Raw genomic sequence first — 26,230 nt, 5'->3', positions numbered from 1 at the left:
TTAAAATGCTGCAACTGGGTTTAAACAGCCAAAAAAAGTGGCTGCTGAGTCACTCTGACTACACGGTACATATTCTCCAGCTGCTGAGCGATGTACCACAGCACTCTGAGGAATTCATCAGAGGAATAACCAATTATGAAAGCACATGTGTAAACAAGTTATTAATAAAATCATAGAATCACTTTGGCTGGAAAAAGACACTTAAAATCATCAAGTCTACCTGTTAGCCTAACACTACCAAACCCACCAATAAAGTATGTGCCTAAACACCACATCTATGAAAAATAAAGGGTCTCATAATTAAAAACACTTTTTATTTTTACATTAAAAGCTATTTATGTGGCTGATATGAGTCCACTCCTTAAGAAGCCATCCTAGCTCCCACACAAGACTTTTTAAATTACGATGATGGATGCAAAGAGAAATTAAACCCTGTTAGGTCAGCAATTGAAAAAATACTAAACAAACCAATGGTATATTTTATGTCAGTTTATGTTGATATGGAAAGCTTGTAGTTATTACAATTATTGTTTGAAAGATAACACTGAATCTCCAAGAAATGTGTGAAGCACAGTAATATTAGAAATTTGGCATAGAGTGGGGGAAAAACCCAACAAACCCACACATCCAACCCGTTCTCTCTAAATTTAATATGAATGCATTTATTTGGAATCTCAGCAGTTAGTAAGAATTGACTGGTCATCTTTAATTTAGGAGGCTCTATGGCTGCATCTGGCTGGTGGAGCAATCACAAGCACCAGCTCACCACCTATCTGTGATGTTTAACCACTGTCAGACCCTGGTACTGCCTTAGCCTATGGCACCTGGCATGGGCCAGGGTTTGGGGGAAAGTCAGAGTAGGGTGCCCCACCTAACCCGTACTCTGGATGACACCACTCCTGGCCCGACTCCCTTCAGACAATGAAATCCCCTGGACTGCCCAGCAGATGGAGCCCCTGGGACTCCCCTGTGCACCTTCCATGACCCACTCTCGGGCATACACTGCTCACCCCCACAGGTGTGTGGAGCTAGGGCTGCACCAGGAACGGCAACCAGGCTGCAACACACGGTCCCTGCTCCATCAGCACAGACACAGCCAACCTGATATCTCTGAAAGCTTTTGATATTTCTCCAGAAAAAAAAAATATAAAAAAATCTGCAAACAGTACTAATGAGAGACTTGTGCATTTACAAGGGCATAGTAGTGTCCTTCCTTTGCCAGCAACTGGCTGTGGGTGCCCTGCTCAACCACCCTGCCATTCTGGATCACTGCAATGATGTCTGCAGTCTGCACAGTCGTCAGACGGTGAGCAATGATGATGCAGGTTCGGCCTTGCCGGGCGTTATCCAAAGCTTTCTGGACGATCTGCACACAGACGGTGTGAAAATGCTGTTAGCGTTTGGAAAGCCTTGGCTCTTCATAACAAGCACATCTGATCTTTTACTCTTTGTTATCACCTGCATAGATCTCCCGTAGATACACAAGTCAGTGCATACATGAGGCTCTTTCCTAACAGGAGTTGCCACTGATGTCAGCAAGACTGATCAAATGAGCACGAGATACTGAGAAGTGGGTTCTTGGGCATTCAGTTCGGGTCAGGACACAAATTTAGTATTTACCATCAAATACAGCTATACTGTCAAATACAGAAAGACAACTGAAGCGCATCAGCTCCCTGTGGTGTCTTCTACTAAAAATGTTGGGGTTTTCCACTTGTTTATTTAGTAGATATGCACAGATTTCTAGTGTCATTTAATTCACAACTTGCAGCTGGAAGAGCTACTGTGATTCACCTGCCCTGCTGTTTCCCATCTGAGCATTTGCAACATGTCTACATTGATTTTATTCAGAAAAGCAACTAAGCCATGTACATAGACACACATTTTGTGTAATAATCATTACTCACCTTTTCACTTTCTGTGTCAAGAGCAGAGGTAGCTTCATCCAGAAGCAGAATGGCTGGATTCCGAACCAGAGCACGGGCAATTGCTATTCTTTGTTTCTGACCTCCAGAAAGTTGTGTTCCCTTTTCACCCACTCGGGTATTGTATTTCTGGATGTTAAACATTAAAGAAGAAGGGCTGTGAATACTCTTAGAGAAGGAAGCTAAGAAAAGTAGTTTTATGCATGGCTATAAAAACAATTAGGTATTTCCATCTTGAAGTAAGAGAGTAGTGCAAGTGTGTTTATTAAAGCTAAGACTTTTATAAACACCTCTAGTATAAACAGTTATACATACAACCACACATGTATTCATGGTCTGAAAAGTCACTTCCTTAAAGTCTAGAACAGGCCTTGAATGGTACCACAAGGTAGTAAGGCATCCACAGACATCTGGCCATGAGTCTATGATTACAAGAGTAACTAGAGATTCAATGTTTACTAACATACACTGGAAGAACTAGATCCTGCATTACTTGTGAATAAAGAACCCCAAACATCTTTAATATTAATGAAGATGAAACATTTTACAGCATCATTACATCATTTCCAAGTTACAGAGAATTATAGTGAAAACAAACTATGAAAGAATTTTTCCTCATTAGAACCAAATTCTTGGCAGACATGAAGGTCAAATGCCACATCATTCATTTTTTATTTATTGCTCCTTAATAGTTGGTAAGAAACATTCCCCATGCATGGCTCATCCACTTAGAGCATTTAGTTTTACAGAATTATTTTAGAAATTAAAAAAATCATATTTCTCAGAGTAACTCGAGAAGTTTCAGCTGTCAAAGGAAAAAATATAAAAACATTTAAGAGGTCCTGTTGCACATAGAGTGTTCTTTTAGTATTTTCCTCATATTCTAATTTGTTTGCCACTATGTTAATTGGAATGTTGACTTTTTTTGAACAAACTAACAGCTTGAAAAACACACTGACATCTTAAAACAAATTCTGCATTTTTTCCTATTGAGGGAAAAAGGAATGTTTATTTTTAATGTGATGGACATACGTGAGCATTGCCTACATTTCCCCTTGTTACTCCAAAAATCATATCTCACTGTGAAGAGAAGATCACCATCTCTTACCTCTGGCAGTTTTTCAATGAAGGCATGAATATTTGCTGCTTTAGCTGCTGCTTCAATTTCCTCCTGACTAACCACCCTACTGTTGTCTCCGTATTGAATATTTTCAGCAATGCTGCAGTCAAATAAAATGGGCTCTTGTGACACCAGGCCCAGTCTGGACCTCAGCCACTGCAAATGCAGAGATTTGGTATCAAATCCATCTGCTAACTAGAAAAAGGAACAGAAAAATGAGTGAAGTTGACTACAGAGCTCATTCACAGATACACACTGTAAACAGGAAACACAAATTTTAAGAGGAAGCCTGTTACATGTTAGATTCCCAGTTGAAATAAAGTTAAATTTTGCATGCAAAATGGAAAAGAACCAGCAGTATAGGTGAAATATTTCCTTTCCTTAGTTTTTAACTTTGTGTGAGTTTTCGCTTCCCTTTCCCAGCAGACAGGAACACAGAGGGCAAATCACAGGCTGTTCCTGCAGTCCTTCCAGCTCTACTGACCACAAGAGGCACTGGGAAACTCATGGGAAAGCCTAACTCTTAGAAGCTGAACACAACAATAAATACTCTCAGCTGAAGGGCTTTAATTGCATCTCAAAAGCTCCACAGAGGTTTTTCTGCATTTTCTATATCCATTAACATGGACTGCATCAATAAATCCATTGCAACCTTCCAATGGTGATGCAGTAGCATCCCTATGGGGCTACATTTGTATTAGCTGAACATGTATTTATGTCTCTAAATTTGTAAATTCATATTGATGAGATAGCTTACATACTGACAAGCAAGTGATGTGAACACTATGCCCCTGTATGACCAGGCTGTGAGCAGCTTTGGGAGGCAACACAGGCTGACTCTGTCATTCTCTTCCTCAGTGAAGTCTGCACCCTGAGCCAGCACATCGTGCCAACACGGCTGCCAGTGCTGGCATGTATGGCTAGTACATGGGGGAAGGCAATGAGAGGGGTCTCAAGGCTGTGCCTACAGCTCTGCTGGAGCCACAACCTCAGTAATCCACACCTCTAAAAAAAGCATCTCTTCAGAGATACTTCTCTGAAACCTTGGAAGATAAGAGTTCTGTTGACGTAAGTGTTATTAATAACCACACATCTATTTTTACCACTTGTCCTTCCACAGGATCATAAAATCTCTCCAAGAGCTGAATGGATGTGCTTTTGCCACAGCCGCTGCTTCCTACTAATGCCAGAGTCTGTCCTTTGTTAACCTTCATGTTGAGTCCTTGCAAAACTTGAACTTCTGGCCTCGTTGGATATACAAAATGGATGTTTCTAAATTCAATGTTGCCTTCAAAATTGCTCTGGAAAGTAACAGAGAATTCACATGCTCATATTAGCATTTATTAGCTTTAACTAAATATTTGTAAGCCTTGCTTGTTTAAAAAAGAGCTTTCAAAGAAGTCTGGGAGGCTGTTTTTGAAACTACTTTTGAAGTTTGTTTCAATTCCATATTGGATCAGGTGTGGTTTCATTATTTGTGGGATGATCTGCAGATGCAATTCACCAGATCCTTTTGGAGAAAGTTGTCTGCATCTCTTGACTCTACTCTATTTTTCACTTCAGCTTTAAAATAGTATCTTCAGACAAATAAAAAGCCCGAATATTTTTATTTCCTGACACTGAGCTGAGACACTTCTACTCTTTACATAAACTACAGCACTTGCTTTTCTAATCTCACCTTGCAAGTAGCACAACTGAAACTAATGTAACACAAGGTCAAGATCAGCTATTAAGGTAGCAGAGCTAATTCTTTGGTAGGTAATATACAGGCATGTAGGACAAGCTGTGCTTTAACCAGCTATAATAGTTGCTAACTAGACATTCTAGCCAGTGCTATTTCTAAGCACAGGTGGATGAAAGGGGGCACACGCTAAGGCTACTGCCCCTCCTATGGTTTGTGATAAGAACCAGCCCCTATGTACATATTAGCAGCACTGCTAGCACAGTGCTCTCACAGTAGCTGATGCTGATGATCTAATTTAATGGGCCAAAAGCTTTGCTGAAGTCATAGGCATCACTGGTACTCAACTCCAATCTATACTAGAAATAGCGTCATTTAAGTTTTATTTTACCAGGGACCTTCTGCCGAATCTTTCAATATCTTTGCCAAGGGACCCCGGTTCAAGAAGATACATAAGTGTGCTTGTAACTTTAAGATCATTTACAAGATTTTCAACACTTAAAGTTATAAAAACTGGATTCCAGCTTCCTGAGAAGGGGCTAGCATCTAAAACCTACAAGAAAAGGTAATATTAAACATAGATGCATGAGCAAATGTAATCCTTCCAAATCACATCAACTGAAAGCATTTAATGGATACATTTAATGGAGAAATTTGGCAAATGCTAAGGTCAATTTCATTAATAACAGTTTTACTATAGAGGGAACGTCTTTTGGATTTTTTGAGTGTGTTTGTTTTTGTTTTCTTTTTCTTTTTTTTTGTTCTGCCCTGCTCCAACTTTAGAGCCAAACAGATTATCTGTTAAGGTAGTTTTGGTTTCAAAAGAGCACATTTTTACTTGTAAGAATTTCCACAGTTGCAAGAGGGCAGATTTTGGCAAAACTGTTCTTTCTTTGAAGGAACTAGTCTCATCTACCTCAATAGTAGAAAAATGCACCTCATATTTTTTTTCTCCTGTAAACTCTTACAAAGGCAATGCAACTGTCAGTGGGACCAATATTGTTAGTGTTTTCCTGAAATAATGCAAGATGTGGTTCAGCAAAAGGAAAAGTTTGGGGTTTTTTTGGCTCATGCAGAGCAAAACTACATTTAAGGGTATCCACTTCTGAATGAAAACCAGGAATAACACAGTCAACTGAAAATAACAAGGCAGTACCACTATTATATATAATGTCTATGTGTTGTGACACCCTAAAAAAAAAGAAACTATGACTAAAGTTTAAAGTCAGCAAAACCATAGTAATTTAGGGTTTTTTTCCAAGATTTTTCTGGGAAAAAAAAAAACCAAACACCTTACCAATTTTTCACCTTCTTCACTATAACTGTTGATCAGAGGTTTCCTGTCCAAAAGTTGAAAGATTCTTTGAGCCGATGTTCTAGCTTTGCCATAATCTGGTGCCAGGGAAGCAGACTGACCAACATTCATAGCTGCAAACATGATGGAAGAGAAAACTCTAAAAAAGCCAAGAGATAAAGCACTATTAATTTCAGGTAGAGCAATACATGGTTTTCCTCATGTGTAAAAACTGATGCTCAGTTTTTGAGCATCTTTGGATTAAGACACTTCTAGAGCGCCTCACCTCTAAAACTGTCATTCAGTATTAGGAAGTTTTGCTTATTCCTGTAAGTATTTTGCAGAGGAGCACTGGTGTCACATCACCTCTCTGTGCAATATCCTCTGCCTGGAAGGAATGTCAAACAGCAAAGACTTCTTCAGAGTAGATGTGCTGAGCACAGCTCAGCTTCCTGCTTCACAGCCTGAACATGCACCTTTCCCCAAAGCAGCCCTTCTGCCCAAACTGCACTCCAAACCAGATTGCATTCCCGAATCTGCGCCTCATTACCTCTGTAATTAGATAAAATAATCTGCATGCATTGAAATCACTAACACCTTATATAATTTTTAAAATGTATCTATATTTTATAAAGTATACTCACATAAATACATTTTCAAAGTTGCTTAGACAATGGGCAATGAGCCAGGCCCCAAATCTGAAGACTGCCGCATCAACAAAGTAGTTTGCGCACTGAGCTACTCCATAGGTTAATCCATAGAAAGGGGCTTTTTTCAGAGCATCTCTGATAAAGGAAGAGACTTTCTATAAAGAACTTGTAAAACAGTAACAGCCAACACTGGCTGAGGGATAGCCAGATTTCTCAGTTAAATCTTTCCAGCAATACAGATTACCCCTGAAAACACAACAAATCAGCCCAGAACATGTGCCCACTCACAAAACAACCCCTGCCAGACTCTAAAAGCATTTCACATCATGACATGGAACCACCCTTAGGACAGAAGGCAACGAGATCCTTCATCCTCAGTTGCACTATCTTGAATCTTCTATAGACCCTTCTATAGCAGGGCAGGTCTCCTAGAGCACTTAAAAAAGTAATAAAATTTAATAACTACCACATATGACCCATTTTATTAATAAAACATGCAGGATTCAGCCCAGGCTAAGACCCGCCTGCAGGCTTCCGCCAGGTCTTATCTGAGCAGAGGCCTCTCATCCCAATTCAGCATAAGGATGTATTTCTGGGTACCCCCATGGGGATTCCGACTAACCCTGTATTTCTCAATCCATTCTTCAGCAGAAGTTTCATTTTGTGTAGCTAATTGAAAGCATGCTGAATCAGAGCCTGGATGGTTTAGGATGCTCTCTGAGGAAATGGAAATCTCCTTTCCAGTCTGAACTGTAAACCTGAGACCTTTGACAGTTCATGAAAGCACCCTGCCCACATGTGGGATATTACCAGTTCATCAGATACTAAATATTAGCACTGTTTTGGCTGAGGACAGTTCATACAATGCATAATTTTCAATTAATTCTTTTACATTAGTTACCTTGAAGGAGAAAAGAAACAGATTTGGGGCTATTTTGTTTAAAAAAAATGGGAACTAGAAAAATCTGGCATCCCTTATGATTCGAACGCTCTTCAGTAGAGATAAGACAGTGGGATGGAGCGGGTCAAACAAGGAAACATACCAAGTTCATTTCAAGGTTTCAAAGTCATTTGAGGGGCATAAAATGGGTTTATGTTATAAAGGGTGTAGTATGGGAGGTAACCTTCCAGAGTTAACCAGTACCAGTGCAATACACTGAAACAAAGTTAATGTATGTCTTATATCCTAGGCAAACACAAGCAAATACAATATTCTGTAACACATATGCAGAGAACCCAGTTTATAAAGTCTTTGGGAAATAAAAAGGGAAATCCTACAACTCTCTTCACTGCATTTATAAGTGTATATAAAATGTAATGAGTGAACACATTTCAAAACTATGCAAATGGCTATTCATATCCTTTCCAATCTTTCATGCATTGGATAGCTTGCAAGAAATGTATTTATAATAAAACCCGCCTGGACGCCTTCCTGTGTGATGTACTCTAGGTGACCCTGCTCTGGCAGGGGGGTTGGACTAGATGATCTTTCGAGGTCCCTTCCAACCCCTAGGATTCTATGATTCTATGATTCTATGAAAGACCAAAATGGATAAAGGAGGAATTACGAAAGAAAAAAAAAAATCTCACCTATATGGACCGTTCAAACTTGTAACGTATCTTTCATAGAATGCTTCTTCCCTGGTCAGTGAAACTACAGTTCTTATGTTTTCAACTGATTCTGTTGATATCTAAATTGGGAGATAAAACAAGTAAGAGGTAATCCCTTACAACTGCCAGGTACAACATAACTTCTAAAGACTTTTCTCTAGGATTTCTTATCTTAGATCAGAATTTGCTTGCTTAAGAGGAGACAGAGTTCTATCACCAGGTGAAGGAAAGCCCAGAGCAATGAGATTATTCATCCCACAGTTACAACACAAGGCAGGGGCTGAAGCCAACAACATATCGGGTTTCAAACCTCGGGCCAGCAGCAGGGAGCATCAGCAGCCCTGCCCTAACCATGGGTTGTGATTCCAGTGAATTAAACCCTATTTAATAAGAACAAACCCCAGTTATCTGGACACAGCTTGCACTTTCACCTGGACTACTTCTGTCTCCTGGAAGAGCACTACCAGGTAAATGAAGGCAAGACCCTGAAGCCCCTGAGTGCATTAATGGTTTCCATTTTATGATGGAATAAAACAGTAGCAATGTCAGGGTTGGGTGGCTCAGCCCTGCAAGGCTCCCGGGCACAGTACAGAGCAGTGCAGTCACGCTGCTCACTGAAGGCACAAGGCTGCTGTTACAGCTGTCCCTGCCCAGAAATCTGCCATGAAGGGTTTCAAATGCATTTTTATAGCCTAATTTACAGATGTTTTGTGTTATCTACGTTTTGCTTTTCTTGGGATATATAAACATTCCCTTCATCCCCCACCCGCGCCTGTCCTCTCCTCTCTCCCCTTAATTTATCTTGGATAATTAAGGCAGCTGTAATATAGCTACCATCTTGTCCTTAAAAGTGATCTCACACCATAACCCTGTAGTTTAAATGGGAGAACTTACTCTTCCAGCCTCTTCCAAAGCTTTTTGATCTTTTGCAGCATGACCAGACACAGAGCTAACTCTCGCAGCATTTGTAGCAATAATGAAAGGAATGCAGGCCAGGACAAGCAAAGTTAACTGCCAGCCGTATACAAAAGCAATAATGACGGCGATCAGAAGGGTAAAGACAGTCATGGTCATCAGTCCAAGTCGGCTTCCAGTTGCCTAAGAAAACCCCAAAACCCCCACAACATTGGTTGTTAGGTTTTCTTTTTGTTACTTATATCATCATTTGAAATCACCAAACAGTCATGGCAGTTGAGCTGGAAAACAAAACTGCACACGGTCACATGCATGGACATTATGCACCCACTTTCATAAATGTTTCTAGACGTTCCTTGCACATGATAGCTTTTGGGCCCTCAAATGAGGTTGAAGTAGTCTAAACAGCTGGTCATGATAGCTGTTTCATGAAATACGTATCTAGGACTTCCCACACTAACTGAGGCACAGAAGATGGGGCCACTGTCACGCTAGGGCAGGTTGTCTGCTTAAGAGGGGCTTAATTCTAACAACAGCCATCCATTGACCTATCCCACTAGCAGTGGTGGAAACTACTTATCCTCATGTTCTCATACTGCTGCACCTGGGGTTGGGTTCTCAAGGAAAAAAAAAAAAATAAAAAAAATTTGGCCACCCTGCAGAAATGCTTTATCTCAATTGGGATAGTGAGAAGGAAACATGAGCTCTTACTGAAGAACTCCTGTCTCCTCCCAGGCTTTGTAACCTTTTCATCAAGAACTTCTAAAATGAGGTGATTAGCATCCAGCATCTGTGTGGGCTCTGATCTGCTGAAAAAAAGGTCTGAAAACAGCCCTGTGGAAATAGTTCATCTTCCAAAATTTGTCTTGATGGAAAAAACAAAAGTCCTTGGGTGGGAAGCAAAATTCTTCTCTCTTCGCCAAAGACTTTTTTCTGCCCTGAAAAGACTCTTGTTCAATAAAATTTAAAATAGTAATAATTAAACCAATGCCAAGGTGAATTGTTGCCATATGTTCTAGGGGCTGCACATAAAGCTGGATTTAGAAACTTCAGCCAGTGCAGCATGAGGCACAGCACTTACTGACACTCCGTAGTGCTTCAGAGAACATAATCACTTTGGAGAGCAACTCATACCACTTTAGCTGGCTTTTGTAGTTAGGAGATGCTGTGCACCCCTCCTTTCTACTGACAGGGTGATATAGTTCAATGTCACTGAAACAAACTGGAACTTTAAAAAATGAAAATTACTAAGTTTTGTCAAAAACTATTTTCTCACTACTAGTCCATAAAGAAGGAGGACAGGAGAGAGAAACAAAAGTCTACCAAGAATGAAAACCATAGGGATTAAAGAGTTTTTGATGTGTAAATTTGAAGGACACAAAGACATCTTAAATGAGAAAACTCTTCCTGTAAAAGTCATGCAGTGATTTTTTTTTTTTCAGGGAGAAGGAAAGAAATGGAGAGACATTTGGCAGATCATCAGGGACTGCTGATGAGGTGAGCAGTAGGCGGAATTGTGCAGAATTTGCCACATTCTTCTGCCAGTGTCCATCTCTCCCATACCAGCGCCTTGAGTCATTCCTTCCCTTGGCCACTGTTGTCCCTGGAGTTCTCTTTTAATGCCAGGCCATTTCTTACTGTTTTGCCTGCTTGTATGTGAAGTATGTTTTGTGGGGATGGGAAGAACTCTCTTCATTAAGGTCAGTAAAGGTTTGTACATCCACAGATGCAACTTCTTCAAAGTACTCAGGTGACACCTATCACAGGGTTTAAAAACCTGAGCTCCACAGCACAAAAAGATTTCACTTACATGGTGAAATGGTCTGCAGTTATGATATACTTAAAAACTTGCAGGGAAGGAAATGAAAGGTACATGAGCATCTGCTGAATTTTTCATAGTTCTCATAATTTATTAGCAGGGAAGTAATTTCCAAGGTGTCAACAACATGCTGCATAAATGAACCTGCTAGTCTTTGAGGTAGATTTATTGCCTGTGTTCTGAAATAATCTCAGTGTCCCTTGCCAATTACAATTAATATTTGTAAGAAAAATATCTTAAAAAGCACAGAAAAAAAGAATTGGCATACCCCTTTTACTTGGGAAGCATCTGTGGCAAGTCGAGTTAGCAGAACACCAACAGCATTTTTCTGATCATCATACCACCCAATCTCCTGCAAGAAAAAACATTGTTACTAATTTTTGGTTCAAAGATATGACATGTTCTTATTTCAGATTTATCCCAATTGCTAATAAAATCTACAAACATTTCCAGCTCAGGTTGCGTGAGGGGAAATAGAAGTGCAAGTCATGACGGCTAACTGCAATATTCTTCCTCTGTAGTCAGCATCTTCCAAGCAAACAAAAAAAAAAAAGTCTACAAGTATTATTTTGTTGTGAAAATTTAATTGTTCACAATCAAAGTGTTACTAGCTGTAGTGTTCTTCTGAATATGCATATTTAGGAACTTTCATTATAAACCCCTTTTACTCAGTCCTTCCTCAGGCCTGAGCAAGTTGATTATTCTCTTCCTACAAGTTAACTATTCCATGAACTATAGAAGAGCAACTGCTCATCAGTATTTTTCATACAGAAAGGAAATGAGGCCCTTTTAACTCCAAAGGCTATGGTAGGTTTTTTATTTTAATCACTTTCCCTCTCCTAATCCACTTCAGATGTGTCTGTGAACACACAATCTCTTGTCCCCAAGAGTGGGGTGCTAAGTTAGGCCTTCTCAAAACTCCTATGCAAGTAACATGACATCAGACAAATTAACAGGAAGTATTTAGTATAAAATAACTTTATTCTTATGGGTAATTCTAGATGCAACAGAGCAATCTGAATTTCTTGCAGTAAAAACTGTCTACTCGCTATGGGTTGCAGTATATAGATTTAAAGCTAAACAGATTAGACTTAAATGTATGTATTACAGACGTGCATCATGACCACCCAAGCAAGGGGAGACAAAACTTGTATACACGGACTGCTGCAAATTGTGTGTATATTAGCATATTAGAAGCGTGCACATTTGCAATGACAGTCCTTCAAAATCAGACTATTTACAGTAGCGGCACTTAACCAAACTGTACATGGGACAAAAGACTTCCAGAAAAGGTTGTACTGTTTCATACACTAGTGGTAGAAGAGACGTGGTTTTGTTTTATTTTCTCCAGACCACACAAATGAAACCCAACATGTACCTTTGAACAGCCTGCAAAAGCCATCTGACTCTTAGGACACCCTAGCTGCCTATTTCATACCTGCTGAAGTAATGCTCTGAAGGACAGAGAGCGCAGCCTCATTGTTAGTATTTCCCCAGACTTCCCAAACATGAATCCCTGGGGGAGGAAAGAAAGTAACATTTTCTCATCTGATGCTTTAACTCTGTTTATAAAGCTGCACAACAAAAGCAACACCAAAAAGTCTCCTACAACCCTCTCAGTGTGTTTAAGTCTTGGGAAAAGTGCCATTCACGTTCCTGGAACCTGAAACTCTATTTTCACACAGACAGGGAGTAACATGGCAAAGAAAGCAGGAGCTTCCTTGTAATGACTTATTCAAATGCCTCAGCAGCATCAGAAGACAGATCAACCTATCTTAATCATTATCCTTCCTACTCTGACTGCTACCAGAGGCATTCACTCACACTAGTCATACCAATGGATTTTATGGTGTGGACATCCATGTGCAGTAGCCATTTCCTGCAAGCTGTGGAACAGTTATCACAGGACAGCAGAATTTGATGGTATGCAAGGAGATAATTTGCTATAGGAAAAGTCTATCTTATACTTACTTTGGCAAGAGACTACAGATCGTCAATGAGAAATGTCTGTCTTAAATTTTAATTTAAAGGCCAGACTCTCAACTTTCATTTCAATCATGCTACATCCGTATTACCTTCAGTGGCTTATTGAAACCAATAGAATATATAAACATACGTCATTAAGCAAACACATCACAATAAAAGCCATGCACCTCAGGCACTTCTCAAAGATCTAACCGGTGTTTTGCTTCTCAAACTACATTGATATGAGTTATACCTGCAGCCTGCCAGGGAGTCAGGAGCTTACCATAGAATGATTTGGGTTGGAAGGGACCTTAAAGATCACCTAGTTCCAACTCCCCATAATTTCAGTGTCGAGACACCTACCTGGATTATGTATGCTATTAAGGTAATCACTCCAAGTAAAAGAAACATCAAAGAAAGCACCACAGTGTTTTTATTCCTCTTTTCTGGATCTGTTTCTTGAAAAGCCTATGCAAGAAAAAAACACAACAAACAACACAAAATGAGCACATCAACAATGACTGCCAGTTACATAAATGACCCTTCATCTCAAGAAAACCATCTACTTCAGTTTCTCTTAGCAAGTATTCTGGATCCTGAAATGAGTCTGCGGTCAACTTTCTGTTGAGGACCAGTAGATTGTCCAGCTTTCCATTTAATTTACATCTTGTTTAGCTGTTCCCCCAGCTCCAACTATTGTTCCTTCTTTCCTCTGCTAGTCAGATGCAGTTCCTCCAAGCTCTGCCTCTAGAGGGTAACTTCACCAACAGTTAGTAGTTTTCATGAGATCCATTTATACAAGTGAATCCCACCCAGTAACTTACAGAGGACAAACTGGCTGAGCATGAGGGAGGCTCAGGACTGCAACATCCATGTGCAAAAAAAACCCCAAAACTTACCCCAATTATTTTTCCAAATATAACAGCGAACGCAGGATGGACCGCACCTGAGATGGCAGCAGCAATCACTCCCAGCAGTACATACAGCCACTCAGGTTTGTTCAGAGCCAGGATTCTGGAGTAAGGCACAGCAGGGAGATTTTCTTCCTACAGGAAAGGGAACGCTGCAAATTTTCCTTGGAAACATGAAATTCCCCAGACAGTGGGTGTTCATTAGGCTTTGAGTGGTGAGCTGTCTTGGAAAACTACTGAAAACCCTCTCAGATTGAGCAAACACACTGCAGATGTGCAGCTTTGCTGTTTCATATGCTAGAACTTAACTGCACTGTCAAGGTTTTGAGGCAAAAAATTCAACAAAAGGCCAAGTCATAAGGGGAGAATGGCTGGGACAGTTCATCGAAAGTCAGAGAGGACTGGTCACTATGAATGGCAACTAACACTTGAATCTTTATAAACAACTAAAAGAGTCTCACTGTTCAGAGCACAGCAAAGATCCCTTGGGTTCAGCTAAATGCTAGTGGGCTGGCAGTAATGCAACTGGGCAGAGGTTGTCTCTCTCTTGTGCAGACTATAGCCTATGCATCATTACCAAAAGCATGACAGAGGCATATATAACCGTCAGTGAGCTGGCAGCTCCTTTGAAAGGACAAAAAATGCCTTGTTCTGCTTTACTAGTTTATTCAATTGTCTACGCCTCCTCAGGGGCAGTTCTGGAAAAGGAAAAAATGAAAACATTGGAAATGAGACAAAATACTAGGCAGTAAGTTGCTCTTGTTTCCTGGTTATTTTGTTCCATATTTCAGATGTTGAATAAGGATGGCTAAGCCTCAATGGTAGAAGTGGACTGAGCTTTCTCAAGTAATTAAATAGTTGGATGTTTGGTTTCTTAACTTTTTGTGAATGTGATAAATACTGAAGTCTTGAACACCCACTGCTTCCTCTAACAGGATCTTAAGCAGGAAGCTATACTTTAGTGAGAAGGAATAGTGATAGATATCAAGTAGACTAAGGCTTCCATTGCTATTTTAAATAATCAGATGCTGTATTACAGATGAGGTACCAACTTCCATAGATTTAAAAGAATCTGTGACTTTACTTCAGAATCTACATTTATTTTATTTTTCTTTTGATGTTGGGTGAAAAAAATTAAATCCCCAACAACCCTTCCAGTGTATCTCACGCTATAGTTCTAGCAGTACTAAATAGAAAAAGACAAAAACAAGATTATAGTGAGCTGCCCACACAAAGTCTGATCCAGAGTATACTGGACATCTGCCTCCATTGATTGCCACATATAACTCAACTTGGACAAACCAAAGCTGTTTTTAAACCTGAACTTCCTATATAACTTTTATAGTTATATAACATTTGTCAATTAAAGTGTTTTATCTGAATAAAAACCTCCAGAACTGGATACTTTAAAGCATACACTAAGACTGAGAGAAAAATGGTTCTTCTATTTAGAATACACTTAAAAAATGTTAGGGTTTCAGTAAATTTTTTTCATTTGACATAAATGTAACATGATACTCCAAAGTGCCTTAAAACTTGATCTGCACATGGCTGCACACAGGGATTACACATTACCAACTAGTATTTGCAACAGTGAGTACCACGAAGTAAAGAATTCTACAAAGGAAACCTCATAACTAATTTAATTAGATACAATTAATAGAATTAAAACTTCAGTAACACTGAAATAATGCACTTAATTTTATGAAACATGACCAAAGAACAGCACAAGTTCTTTCCAGCACCACATTAAGTCAATAGTATCAAAATTAAGTTTTAGTCAAGACACGATTGCCTTGATATTCCTAGGGCATATACTCAGTCTGGTGACTACTGACTGTAATAGCAACAAAGTAAAGGTTGCACAGCAGCCAGATATCTAAAAGTAAGCAAAATTATGTGCTTTGTGTTTACGTTTACAGGTTGCCACAAAAATTCTAAACTAAACTTTTAATACCAACCTCCAGCTGCTTGTTTTTCTTTTTTCCAAAGGCCTTTTTCTTATAAAAGCGCCTCTTTCTCTTATACCTGCTGGATCTTCTTCGTACACTGCCCCTCCCAGACATCACTGATTCTTCAAAATCATCTTGAAGAGTCAGCTCCTCCACAAGATCCTTCCTGTCATTTTCCTCATACTCCTCAGGCCCCATGTCTTCACTTTCTTCTGATGTTCCTTCATCTTCAACATTATTGCTACAGCCCTAGTGAGAATTCAAGATACACACTCATAAAGCATTTTGAGCAGGGAAAAGGAAAGGAGTATTTTTCTCAAAAGTACCACTGTTTCCGTCTCATGGTCACTGTTGCCTAAAGGCCACATACATTTCAGCACAGAATGACAGTACATTATCTGGTCCCAATTTTTTTTTTTTCCTTTCCTTTAAGCAGTGTATGGAATCCACCTGGAATCCAAGAATTCTGTGGTTATGCCATAAGTATGTAGCCTGTGCCTTCTACTCATTTATGCTTTCACATACTGGATTGCATAAATGTGAAATACTTACGGGTAAAACACCCAAGAATTCCAAGTCTGTCTCCCTGGTCAAACTAGAGCAACTGTCCAGCTGGCAGCTGCTAAATGTGCAGGACCTACAGATAGAAAATGGCTCCACATACCAGCATTTCACAAGTTTGTGAAATGGAGAAAGAAAATAAATAATTTGTGCTTACCTGCTGCATTACAAGAGAATAGTAGACTCCCTTCTGCACCATGAGCTCACTGTGTGTTCCTTGTTCAACTACGATGCCTTTCTCAAATGCAGCAATAGTGTCAGCAGTCCTGATGGTAGACAGTCTATGAGCAATCACAATAGTGGTACGGCCAGTCCGAGCCTTACAGAAAAAAAAAAAAAAATGCAATTTACATGAAAATATGCAAGCAAGCTGCATAGAAAAAAAACAAAGTTATTTGGGGACACTTATAATAAAAAATTAAGCCAAACTTGAAAAATAATTCTTTCTTCTGCAAGCAAAGTGTTTTGTTTTTTTTTTCCTGGTTTCACATCTCTTGTTTACCAGTCTAAGGACATTTCAACTTGACTAATTTAGGCAGAGAATACCAATTAATCTTATTAGACAGGCAATGCAGATTTGAAAGGCTATAACTAAGGTTACTTGACTTTTTACTAACTTTTAACTGTTTGAGCTAAGGTTGCCCATAAAGTGTTTCCATGTGTATGCAAGCATGCGAGCAATATGCAGTGAGCATAGTTGGATCTCTCTCAAAATGAAGTCAGGATAGCTAGCATATAAACAAAGAGTATTTTCCTTATATACTGCCCATGTGTATTTTTGGAATTATAGCATGAACTTGACTTCTGACAAGACTCAGCAGGAAAGCACAGAGTAGAGCACACCTGGGGTCAGAATTGGGTTTTTGCTGCTCCCTACAGCTCTCCTCCAGTCCAATGAAATAAGCTACAACTCAAATTGTCAACTGCTACATTCTCTAAAGGGGCCTGCTGGGATTTGGCAGTGAGAGTAGCTGAAGCTTCAGTCTGCAGGTTACGTGCTCCATCCCTCTCCAGCTGCCACACACAGACCAGTGGTACACACAGTCCTCATGCAGCAAGGGAGCACACGCCAGCTTGTGGCTGCTGAAGAGAGCAGCTTCCCTCCTCGCTGACACCTGGAGCAGATAGTGGCTTGGGGCAGGAGGAGAAATCCAAAGGGACCTCACACAACAATAATGTTCTGCAGTCATGAAGCCCACTAGAAGTTACTTGCTACTGAAGTTGTACATCGTATTAGCCCAGGAACAGGAGTGTGGAGAAGATGGGAACAGTGTCAGCAGATGACTGCTTCCATGGAGATGAGCCAGCAATGTATGCTTGCAGCCCAGAAAGCCAACCATATCCTAGGCTGCATTAGAAGAACCTGGACAGCAGGTCAAGGAAGGTGATTCTGCCCCTCTACTCCACTCTTGTGAGACCCACCTAAAGTACTGTGTCCAGCTCTGGAACCCCCAACACAAGATAGACATGGAGATGTCAGAGTGAGTCCAGAGGTCCATACAGATGATCAGAGTGCTGGAGCACCTCTCCTATGAAGACAGGCTGAGAGATTTCAGTTTGTTCAGCCTGGAGAAGAGAAGGCTCCAGAAAACCTTGTATCAGCTTTCCAGCACCTGAAGGGGGCCTCAGGGAAAGCTGGGCAAGGCCTTTTTACAAGGGCATGTAGTGATAGGACAAGGAGTAATGGTTTTAAATTGAAAGAGGGCAGAGTTAGGTTGGACATTGGAAATAAAATCTTCACTATGAGGATGGTGAGGCACTGGAACAGCTTGCCCTGAGAAGCCGTGGATGCCCCCTGTGGAAGTGTTCAAGGCCAGGTTGGATGGGGCTTTGAGCAACCTGGTCTACTGGAAGGTGTCCCTGCCCATGCATGAGCATTGGAACTAGATGATCTTTAAGGTCCCTTCCAGCCCTAACCAGTCTATGATTCTATGATTCTTCCCCTACACTTGCCACCAAGTTCTCACAGATCTGAGTCACTCAAAGCCTGTCACAGGAGATCTGTCTCAGTGCCATTTCCATGCCTGTGCCCTAATGCACAGAAGTGCAGAACCTTCACCACTGCAGCTGGGAGCCGTGGACCAGAACAAGCCAAATGCGTTAAAAGGTGCAAAGTTATCTGAAAAACACCCCAGTACAAGCATCTGTGTATGACTGCTCAGAAATAGCACGCATTTGTGAGGTTAGTATCTCTGCTCCTCAGCTGTGAAAATAACAATATTAGCACCATTTTTTCCACTAAAGGATGTTGAGAAGTTCATAAATCCCACTTGAAGACTACTTTGGTGGACATCAAAAAGCTGTGAAAAGATGAACAAGCTATGATTCAGGGTTCATTTTGGTGTGTTTTGGGAACATGCTGAAGGATGAGTATATAGAAAAGTTCCCTTAATTGAGTGATCTCCCTTTATGTTATGCACTAAATCTCAACAGACTGGATTGATGGGCTGAGGCCAACTGTACGAGACTCAACAAGGTCAGATGTGTCTGGTCCTGCACAACAACCCTATAGCTTGGGGAAAAGTGGCTGGAAAGCTGCCAGCCAGGAAAGGACCTGGGAGTGTTGACTGACAGCCAGCTGAAATGAACCAGCAGTGTGCCTAGGTGGCCAAGAAGGCCAACAGCATCCTGGCTTATATCAGAAATAGTGTGGCCAGCAGGACTAGAGCAGTCAACATCCCCCTGTATTCGGCACTGGTGAGGCCGTACTCTGAATACTGTGTTCAGTTTTAGGCCTCCCAGTACAAGAAGGACATTGAGGTGCTGGAGTAAGTCCAGAGAAGGACAAGGAAGATGGTGAAGGGTCTGGAGAGCAAGTCCTATGATGAGCACCTGTGGCAACTGGGGCTGTTTAGTCTAAAGAAAAGGAGGCTGAGGGGAGACCCTATTGCTCTCTAAAACTACCTGAAAGGAGGTTTGCAATGAGGCAGGGATTGGTCTCTTCTCCCTAGTAACAAATGACAAGACAAGAAAAAATGGCCCAAAGTTGTGCCAGAGGAGGTTTACATTGGATATTAGGAAAATTGTCTTCACTGACAGGGTTGTCACACACTGGAACTGGCTGCCCAGGTAGGTGGTTGTGTCACCATCGCTGGAGGTATTTAAAACACATACAGATAATGTTCTTAGGGACATGATTTAATGGCGAACTTGGCAGTGCTATGTTAATGGTTGAACTTCATGATCTTAAAGATCTTTTCCAACCAAAACAATTCTATAATTCTAAATGAAGTGATAAGCTTCTAGAAAAGGTTAGTATTTGATCATGGAATTGAAGAACATGCAGAAGGTGGCTAAATGATGGCTTAAGTGGCAATCTTTTAGTGCTTAACTTTGCAGCAATAATATTATTTATACACAGATTAATATTATTTTTACATCCACATTGTTACCTGATAATAGCAGTATAGTCACATCAATATAACCAACAGCTACATTTCTGCATCATACTTAAACTCACTGGCAATGACAGTGGTAAATTCTCTATTTCTCTGGAGCCATACTTCTAACTCATATCTATCTGTGCATAACTACTGAAATGAAGGCAGGATTTTTTCAATTAGCTTTAAAAAATAAATATTAGATAAATGAAAAAAACATTTCACCTCAACCATGAAGTTCTTTTTTAATCAAAGCCTCTAGGCTCCACTACATCTTGGTGGAAACTGCTGATGAAGGAGGGCCTGGAGACTGTGAGCTGGTGGGACAGAGATATGGGTAAGAGCTCTGACAGCTCTGCTCTGTGTTAGTGTCCACCCTAGAGTTGGGGGGCAGATAAACACAGGGAGGGCAGAGACTCAGTATTTGTGATTGGTTCTGCTTTTTGTTCTGTGTAGGGCCTGATTTGCCTTCAGTCCGAGTAAAGAAAGAGCTGCCAAATCCCAAGAGCTTCCTGAAAATCATGAAGTAACTCTTCAATGATGAACAAATACTAGGAATATTATGCTACATATTTCTATTTATCTACCTTTAAAAGGCCATTCAGTCCTTATGCCTTGCCTTGATAAGATACGATCCATATTTCACCAGCAAACAAACAATTGTGATTTGAGAAAGGGAGTACAGGAAACATAAGTTACAGTTACATATGAGTTTGAGAATCTTGGTCATTAGTAATAACACTAAAAAACCAAAACAGAAATGATTCCTAAGTAAAATTTTGATTGTTTCAACTCCCTGAAATTGTAACATCCATCCAAATTTTATTTTCCAGTGTTCTTTATGCCAATGGAAACCTGCACCAAAAATTGTATGTTAATTTTTTTAAAGTGCTGTTGCACCTATTTACAGTGGCTGGTAGCTTCAGTAACATGACTCCTACCTTATCGAGAGCTGCTTGCACTATGGATTCACTCTGAGTATCTAGTGCAGAAGTAGCTTCATCCAGAAGAAGAATCTTGGGATTTCTTGCCAGGGCACGAGCAATAGCTATTCGCTGCTTCTGTCCCCCACTCAGCTGAGCCCCTCTTTCCCCTACCATGGTGTTAAATTTCTGAGAAAAGACAAAAAAGAAGTTGTAGAATGACTCAAATGAAGTCCTTGCTTCTCTCCGTAATCCTTAGTACTCAGCTTTTAGGCAAGAGGTAGCTTTATCTGGCTGACTTATGCATGAGCAAACATGCATCCATTGAGCCCTTAGACAAGCCCTCCTAACCACACTACATACTGTGGAAGCCTAACTTTGAACTTAAAGAGTTCTTTAAAGTACTGATTTTTACTGCTCAGAGAGTGCTTCAAACCCTGGGTTTTCTCAAGAGAAGCCCATAAGACATCTCTCTATTTACTGAGATCATAGGGACCCACCAGGAACTCTAACAGTGCTTCTCTGAACCCGAGACACCCCCGTTGGAGCCATGGCTTGGTTCCTACTGACTGTGTAAGAAACAACTACCAGTCCAACGTGGCCACTCTCAAATCTCACTGTAGTCTTTAACTATACAGCTGTTTAAGAGCAAAAATCATCAAATAACTTCCTGAGAGGATGGAGCCTTGGAACAGGCTGACACAGTAGAAATGGCACATGCTTGAGAGATGGGGGTGGACCTCTCTGATGTAGTTGAATAATTTGAAATAAAATCCCAGGTGGGCACTTTTTTCCACATATTTTTAACTGCAGAACCAAAAGGAAGTACATATCATCATCCATTCCTGAGGATTTATTTTGAATGACTGATCTCACTTCCCATCCCCACCCTGAAGGAGTAGGGCACCTATGTCTCGGAGAGAGCTAAAAGCTACGAATATCAAGCAGAGAGAGAATTTAAGCTCCCAGCTGCTAAAACTGACCTTGGTTCAGGGTACACTTATTTATTTCCACCCTCCCTTTTGTAATGAATGTGCAGACAGCTCCTGACAAAGGATTTTTGATTTCTGGATCTTCTCCTTAAGAGCCCAACTCTTCCCATGCCTCCTAATATGGTGACATAGCTATGAAGCTTCCTTTTTCCTGAGTTAAGGCATTCATACTTTTTCCTGACTTTAGCACAAATGCTTTGAGGGCAACCAAACAAAGGCACAGTAACAAGTCCAGAAAGTCCCTGAACTGAAAGCTGCTGGAGGCTACAAGTGTATTTTGGGAAGTTATACTACAAGTTGAATTCCCATGCTCTCCCTTCTCAGAAATAGTACACCAGCCTAAATGGACCTTTCACTCTTACACTCAAAGGAAGTTCATAAACTCACATCAGGCAGTCTAGATATGAAGTCAAAAGCATTAGCTTCCTTGGCTGCTTGCTCAATTTCTGCATCAGAAATATCTTCTCGGCCATAGCGAATGTTCTCTGCTATTGTTGTTGCAAACAAAACAGGCTCCTGGCTCACAATACCAATATTTTCTCTTAGCCACTTCACATTTAGTGTCCGAATATCCCGACCATCTAAGGTAATCTGAGAGGAAAACAATATATCAAAGCTGAGGAAATGCATTCTATTAATAATAAATCAATTAATTACTATTACTTAAGTATCAGCTACGAGGATAAAAAAGGAAAAAAATGGCATCTTCAGTAGAAAACTGCGTTGGGAGAAGTTACAACTGTAGTTTTTCCATCCACTGCACAAGCTAGAAAAGTGAGAAGCAGCATAAACAGAATAAATGAGGACTATTTTTTACATTGTGTTGTTTAGTTTTTTCTCCCCTTTCAATAACAATGCCTATTTTTCACCCTCTTCTCATGTCCCCATGCCAGTTTGTTGCCCTCACAGTTGTGGCTACACAATTGTCTCTGTGGCTGTGCTTTACAACAGAACAAATAAATAATCCAAGATGACTAAAAAGGAAAGGAAAGTTATTTTTAACCTACATAATTTGCAATGTGCTCCTATGAACACTGACATTATCCTAGGAGATGAACAGCAAACTGAGGCATGGGGGTAGGAATCAACACCCACAGAAACAGTAAGTTTAAGAAACAACTGTGTTGATATTAAGACACACACCTTACTACACTATGCAGCAGCAGCAATAGTTCAGTATTTCCTACTTGAAATACTTACCTAGCTCCAAATAGCAGCAACAACTACTAAGTAGCATTTGTCAAAAATTAAGTATTAAAAAAATATTTGTTAGAAACATATTTGCTATTTTCCTCTTTTTTTCCTTTTGAAATTTCTCATGAGAAACATTTACCATTTACTGACTGGATCTAGTGTTTAGTGGTAGAACAGACATACAAATGTGCAACGATGGAAACTTCTGCTGTGGGTTACCAGATAGAGAAAAAGAAGCCAAGAAAACAACTCCTGTATGTTTGATGAAAAGAAAGCAAAACATAGTAGAGTACTCTCTGCTTTAAGAAGTTTACAGAACCTGAAAAGCCAATTGTGGATGAAAAGAAACAGAAATTCAGATCTTGCATTATTTGAAGATTTGTGGTGTTTACTACTTCTGGCATAGTACTTCAATAAAGAGGACGATAATGGAGTCAAGCCAACAGATGAAGACAGTTCATTTGAAATTTAAATTGTGGAAATACTGAACTATGCACAGGTATGCTCAAATTCAATTAAAAAACAACAACAAAAATCAAGACTCAGTCAATATGGGAAACTGGTGCTTATCCTAAGAGCTCTCAGATTTTACAGTTCACTTGCAGGCACTCACTTCTCCCTGGACAGGATCATAGAATCTCTGCAGCAACTGAACAGTTGTGCTTTTTCCACAGCCACTGGCACCAACCAAAGCAATGGTTTTCCCAGTTTGAACTTTCAAGTTTAGACCTTTGAGGATCTGAGAAGAAAATGAACAAACAACAAAAAACAACAACAAAAGAATTATATCTTAGTTTGACAGGTTTGACCAAAATCTGTTGAAGTAACTGTAGCAATAATTAAGGCAGTAGTAAGGGGCACAGACTGGTAGGGCAATATTAGCAAGTTAATTGTACCTGGGAACATTCTGGGGCACTAATATGAAAGAGACTGCATCTATGGTTGTGAAGTATATCAGCCTTTGAAACAGGATGGCTACATGCAACCTGCTTTCTGGGAACAGTCCCTGGATCCTCCTGTCTACCAAACCAAGCATGGGAATTTTTTGAGAAGATTGATAACTGGAATAGGCCAAGTTCATGCCAGGAAACATTTTAAGAGTTCCCTTGCATAGACCATTGCATTCCAGTGCCTGGGAAAATTCCCCTGCATGCTCGAATCAGCTAACATGGACACAGCCACTGTACTCTAAACTTCATAGCTCACTTCCTCTAATTTCTATGATCTAGTAGCAGTCTTGGGGGTCTTAAACCTCCTGCCGTCCGGTTTTCCAGTACTTAAGACAATGGCATAACACTTAGTTATGAATCTCACAGAAAAATATTTCTCAGGTGCTAAACATAGCTGAGAAACAAGCTTGCTTTCTTCTACTTTTAGAATATAAATGACTGTTTTGACAAGGTAACTGCTGGAAAAGCCTTAATAAATCCCAAGCTTTATTGTTAACAGCCTCAGTACCTGGGGAGTAGTTAGAGATTAATGTTATCTTTGTGGCCATTTTCACATTTAGGAACATTTTACCTCAAAAGATGTCCATGTCATATATGAGTAATGCTGTCTAGTTGCCAAAATATTTGGCTGCTATGGGAACTCTTCTTGTTTATACCAGGCTGATTTATAATTTTGCCTACACATGTTTTTGCAATGAGAGATTAAAATAGTTGCAAATATTGCTCTCCTCTCTCTGTGTTACATCCAGAAGGGTTTGTATCTCCAAGAAGCCGATAGCCTGGTGTCTGCATTATCAAGTAGTAACTATTTACCAGACCTCATAATTTCTCCAGATGCAGACAGTCACAACCACCTAAGCGGTTATTTTTTTTCTCTTTTATCAGACAAGGTGTTGTTAGGATTAAAACTGACAATAACTAGTCTCCTCAGATCTTTGATTTGGTTTAACCTGGACTGGCAAGATTACAGTGTATTGCACCAATTACTTGAGAGATTGTGGATAACTTCTGCATGCTTTGCTGATTTTAAATAACATTGATACTTGTAGTAGGGAGAGGTGCTGACTCAGTAGATTCTGGAAGGACTACAAAATATTTCTTATTTCCCTCCCATTTGGCACGCTCATTGGCCTGAACAGCATTTTCAGAGAAGGATGAAGAGACCGCTCTGTCACTTCTGATTTCTCAGCCAAAAGTGAAAGAAGATGCGTTGCACTGCCTTCAGTTAGACCCAGGCCTAGCCTTTCTCCCTGCCCTTTAGAAGCCCCAGTATCCTAGAAACAGATTTGATACACTATGGGACAGACCTCAGGTGGCTAAGGTGGGAAGAGCTATCTGAAGAAATACCCACAGTGCTATATGAACTTGCCAATTGTCACTCCTTCACTGGCATTTTCAGTTTTTAATTGTTGATGTTAAAAATCTCTGTTTCTACCTTTGCCTTGATCAAGTAACAGCAGCAGCAAATCTCTCTTTCCTTCAACTTTGTCAATGTCTTAAAAATATTATAAACAGTTGATTATAAACTATGAACTGGTAGAGAGGTCAGACCAAATGAATGGCCACAAAAGTAGATCACCATGACATAATGTACACAGCACTGCACAACACAGTTACTAAGGGAAGCTCAACTGGCAAAGAACAGACACATCTGTTTATTGAACATTTTACTTCCAAATGTGTATTTAGAATGTTATGTTTCTATCCATTTGATGGCATAATTGTTGCAAAGCCTATCTCACAGGTCACTTTTCACACGAGATACCACCACAGTAAGAACGGGACTTGAAAGAACGGCTTCCTGGTTTAACTGTGTAAGGTCTGGAAGTTTTAATGACAGAACTTCAAAAATCTTCTTTGGTTTATCAGAGCTCTTGTTCACAGAAATTTGGACTAGAAGCAACATATTCCTTCTTAACATTGTCTAGCACATAAGAATGGTGAGCAGGCAGCCAGTGGCAACAGATCTAGAGCTTTGTCTTTGTGCACTGCTGGGAAAAAAAAATAATGTCCAATCTCCCAAGATAGGAATGCATTTTGCATTCAACAACAAGATCAGAGAAATAATACAGACACAGGCTGCAGAATTTCAGTACAGTAGATTACTCCAGAATGAACACTTACTTTAACATCAGGTCTGGATGGGTAATTGAAATGGATGTTTCTGAATTCTATTTCTCCTACAAGCTTGTCTGGTTTGTAGCCTTCCTTAGAGCTGCTATCTATGAGCCGTTTCTGGAAAGGTATTTTAAAAATATATTACTGGTTATTACACTTTTGGAACTGCTACTTCAGCTGGATACACTGTTCTCTCCTTTACTTTCTTAGCTGCTGGTTTTCACAGCATCCCACCACAGCACAGCTGCATTTCACTCACAGGATGCTGA

At 40.1% G+C, this 26,230-nt stretch overlaps 1 protein-coding gene across 4 annotated transcripts in view; it reads right to left on the bottom strand.

The window, feature by feature from the left end:
* Nucleotides 1-300: 300 nt before the first annotated feature.
* The window catches only part of ABCB5 (ATP binding cassette subfamily B member 5), a 56,804-nt gene continuing 30,874 nt past the window's right edge, over nucleotides 301-26,230 (bottom strand). For 3 of the 4 annotated variants that reach the window (XM_051609869.1, XM_051609871.1, XM_051609870.1), the window contains exons 12-29: nucleotides 25,968-26,078; nucleotides 23,507-23,632; nucleotides 22,087-22,290; nucleotides 20,726-20,896; nucleotides 16,562-16,723; nucleotides 15,853-16,092; nucleotides 13,880-14,026; nucleotides 13,344-13,448; nucleotides 12,454-12,531; nucleotides 11,284-11,367; nucleotides 9,176-9,379; nucleotides 8,261-8,361; nucleotides 6,665-6,805; nucleotides 6,024-6,180; nucleotides 4,149-4,346; nucleotides 3,034-3,240; nucleotides 1,908-2,054; nucleotides 301-1,366 (exon numbers count right to left, since the gene is read on the bottom strand). In XM_051609869.1, the coding sequence (XP_051465829.1) occupies nucleotides 1,169-1,366; nucleotides 1,908-2,054; nucleotides 3,034-3,240; nucleotides 4,149-4,346; nucleotides 6,024-6,180; nucleotides 6,665-6,805; nucleotides 8,261-8,361; nucleotides 9,176-9,379; nucleotides 11,284-11,367; nucleotides 12,454-12,531; nucleotides 13,344-13,448; nucleotides 13,880-14,026; nucleotides 15,853-16,092; nucleotides 16,562-16,723; nucleotides 20,726-20,896; nucleotides 22,087-22,290; nucleotides 23,507-23,632; nucleotides 25,968-26,078 (2,781 nt within the window). In that variant the 3' untranslated portion in view covers nucleotides 301-1,168. The remainder of the gene's footprint in view (nucleotides 1,367-1,907; nucleotides 2,055-3,033; nucleotides 3,241-4,148; nucleotides 4,347-6,023; nucleotides 6,181-6,664; nucleotides 6,806-8,260; nucleotides 8,362-9,175; nucleotides 9,380-11,283; nucleotides 11,368-12,453; nucleotides 12,532-13,343; nucleotides 13,449-13,879; nucleotides 14,027-15,852; nucleotides 16,093-16,561; nucleotides 16,724-20,725; nucleotides 20,897-22,086; nucleotides 22,291-23,506; nucleotides 23,633-25,967; nucleotides 26,079-26,230) is intronic. The other variant, XM_051609872.1, reaches the window with a different exon arrangement.

Source organism: Apus apus, chromosome 2 (genome assembly GCF_020740795.1).
Source record: "Apus apus isolate bApuApu2 chromosome 2, bApuApu2.pri.cur, whole genome shotgun sequence".
NCBI lineage: Eukaryota > Metazoa > Chordata > Aves > Apodiformes > Apodidae > Apus > Apus apus.
This window is presented reverse-complemented; position numbering and strand designations above follow the sequence as displayed.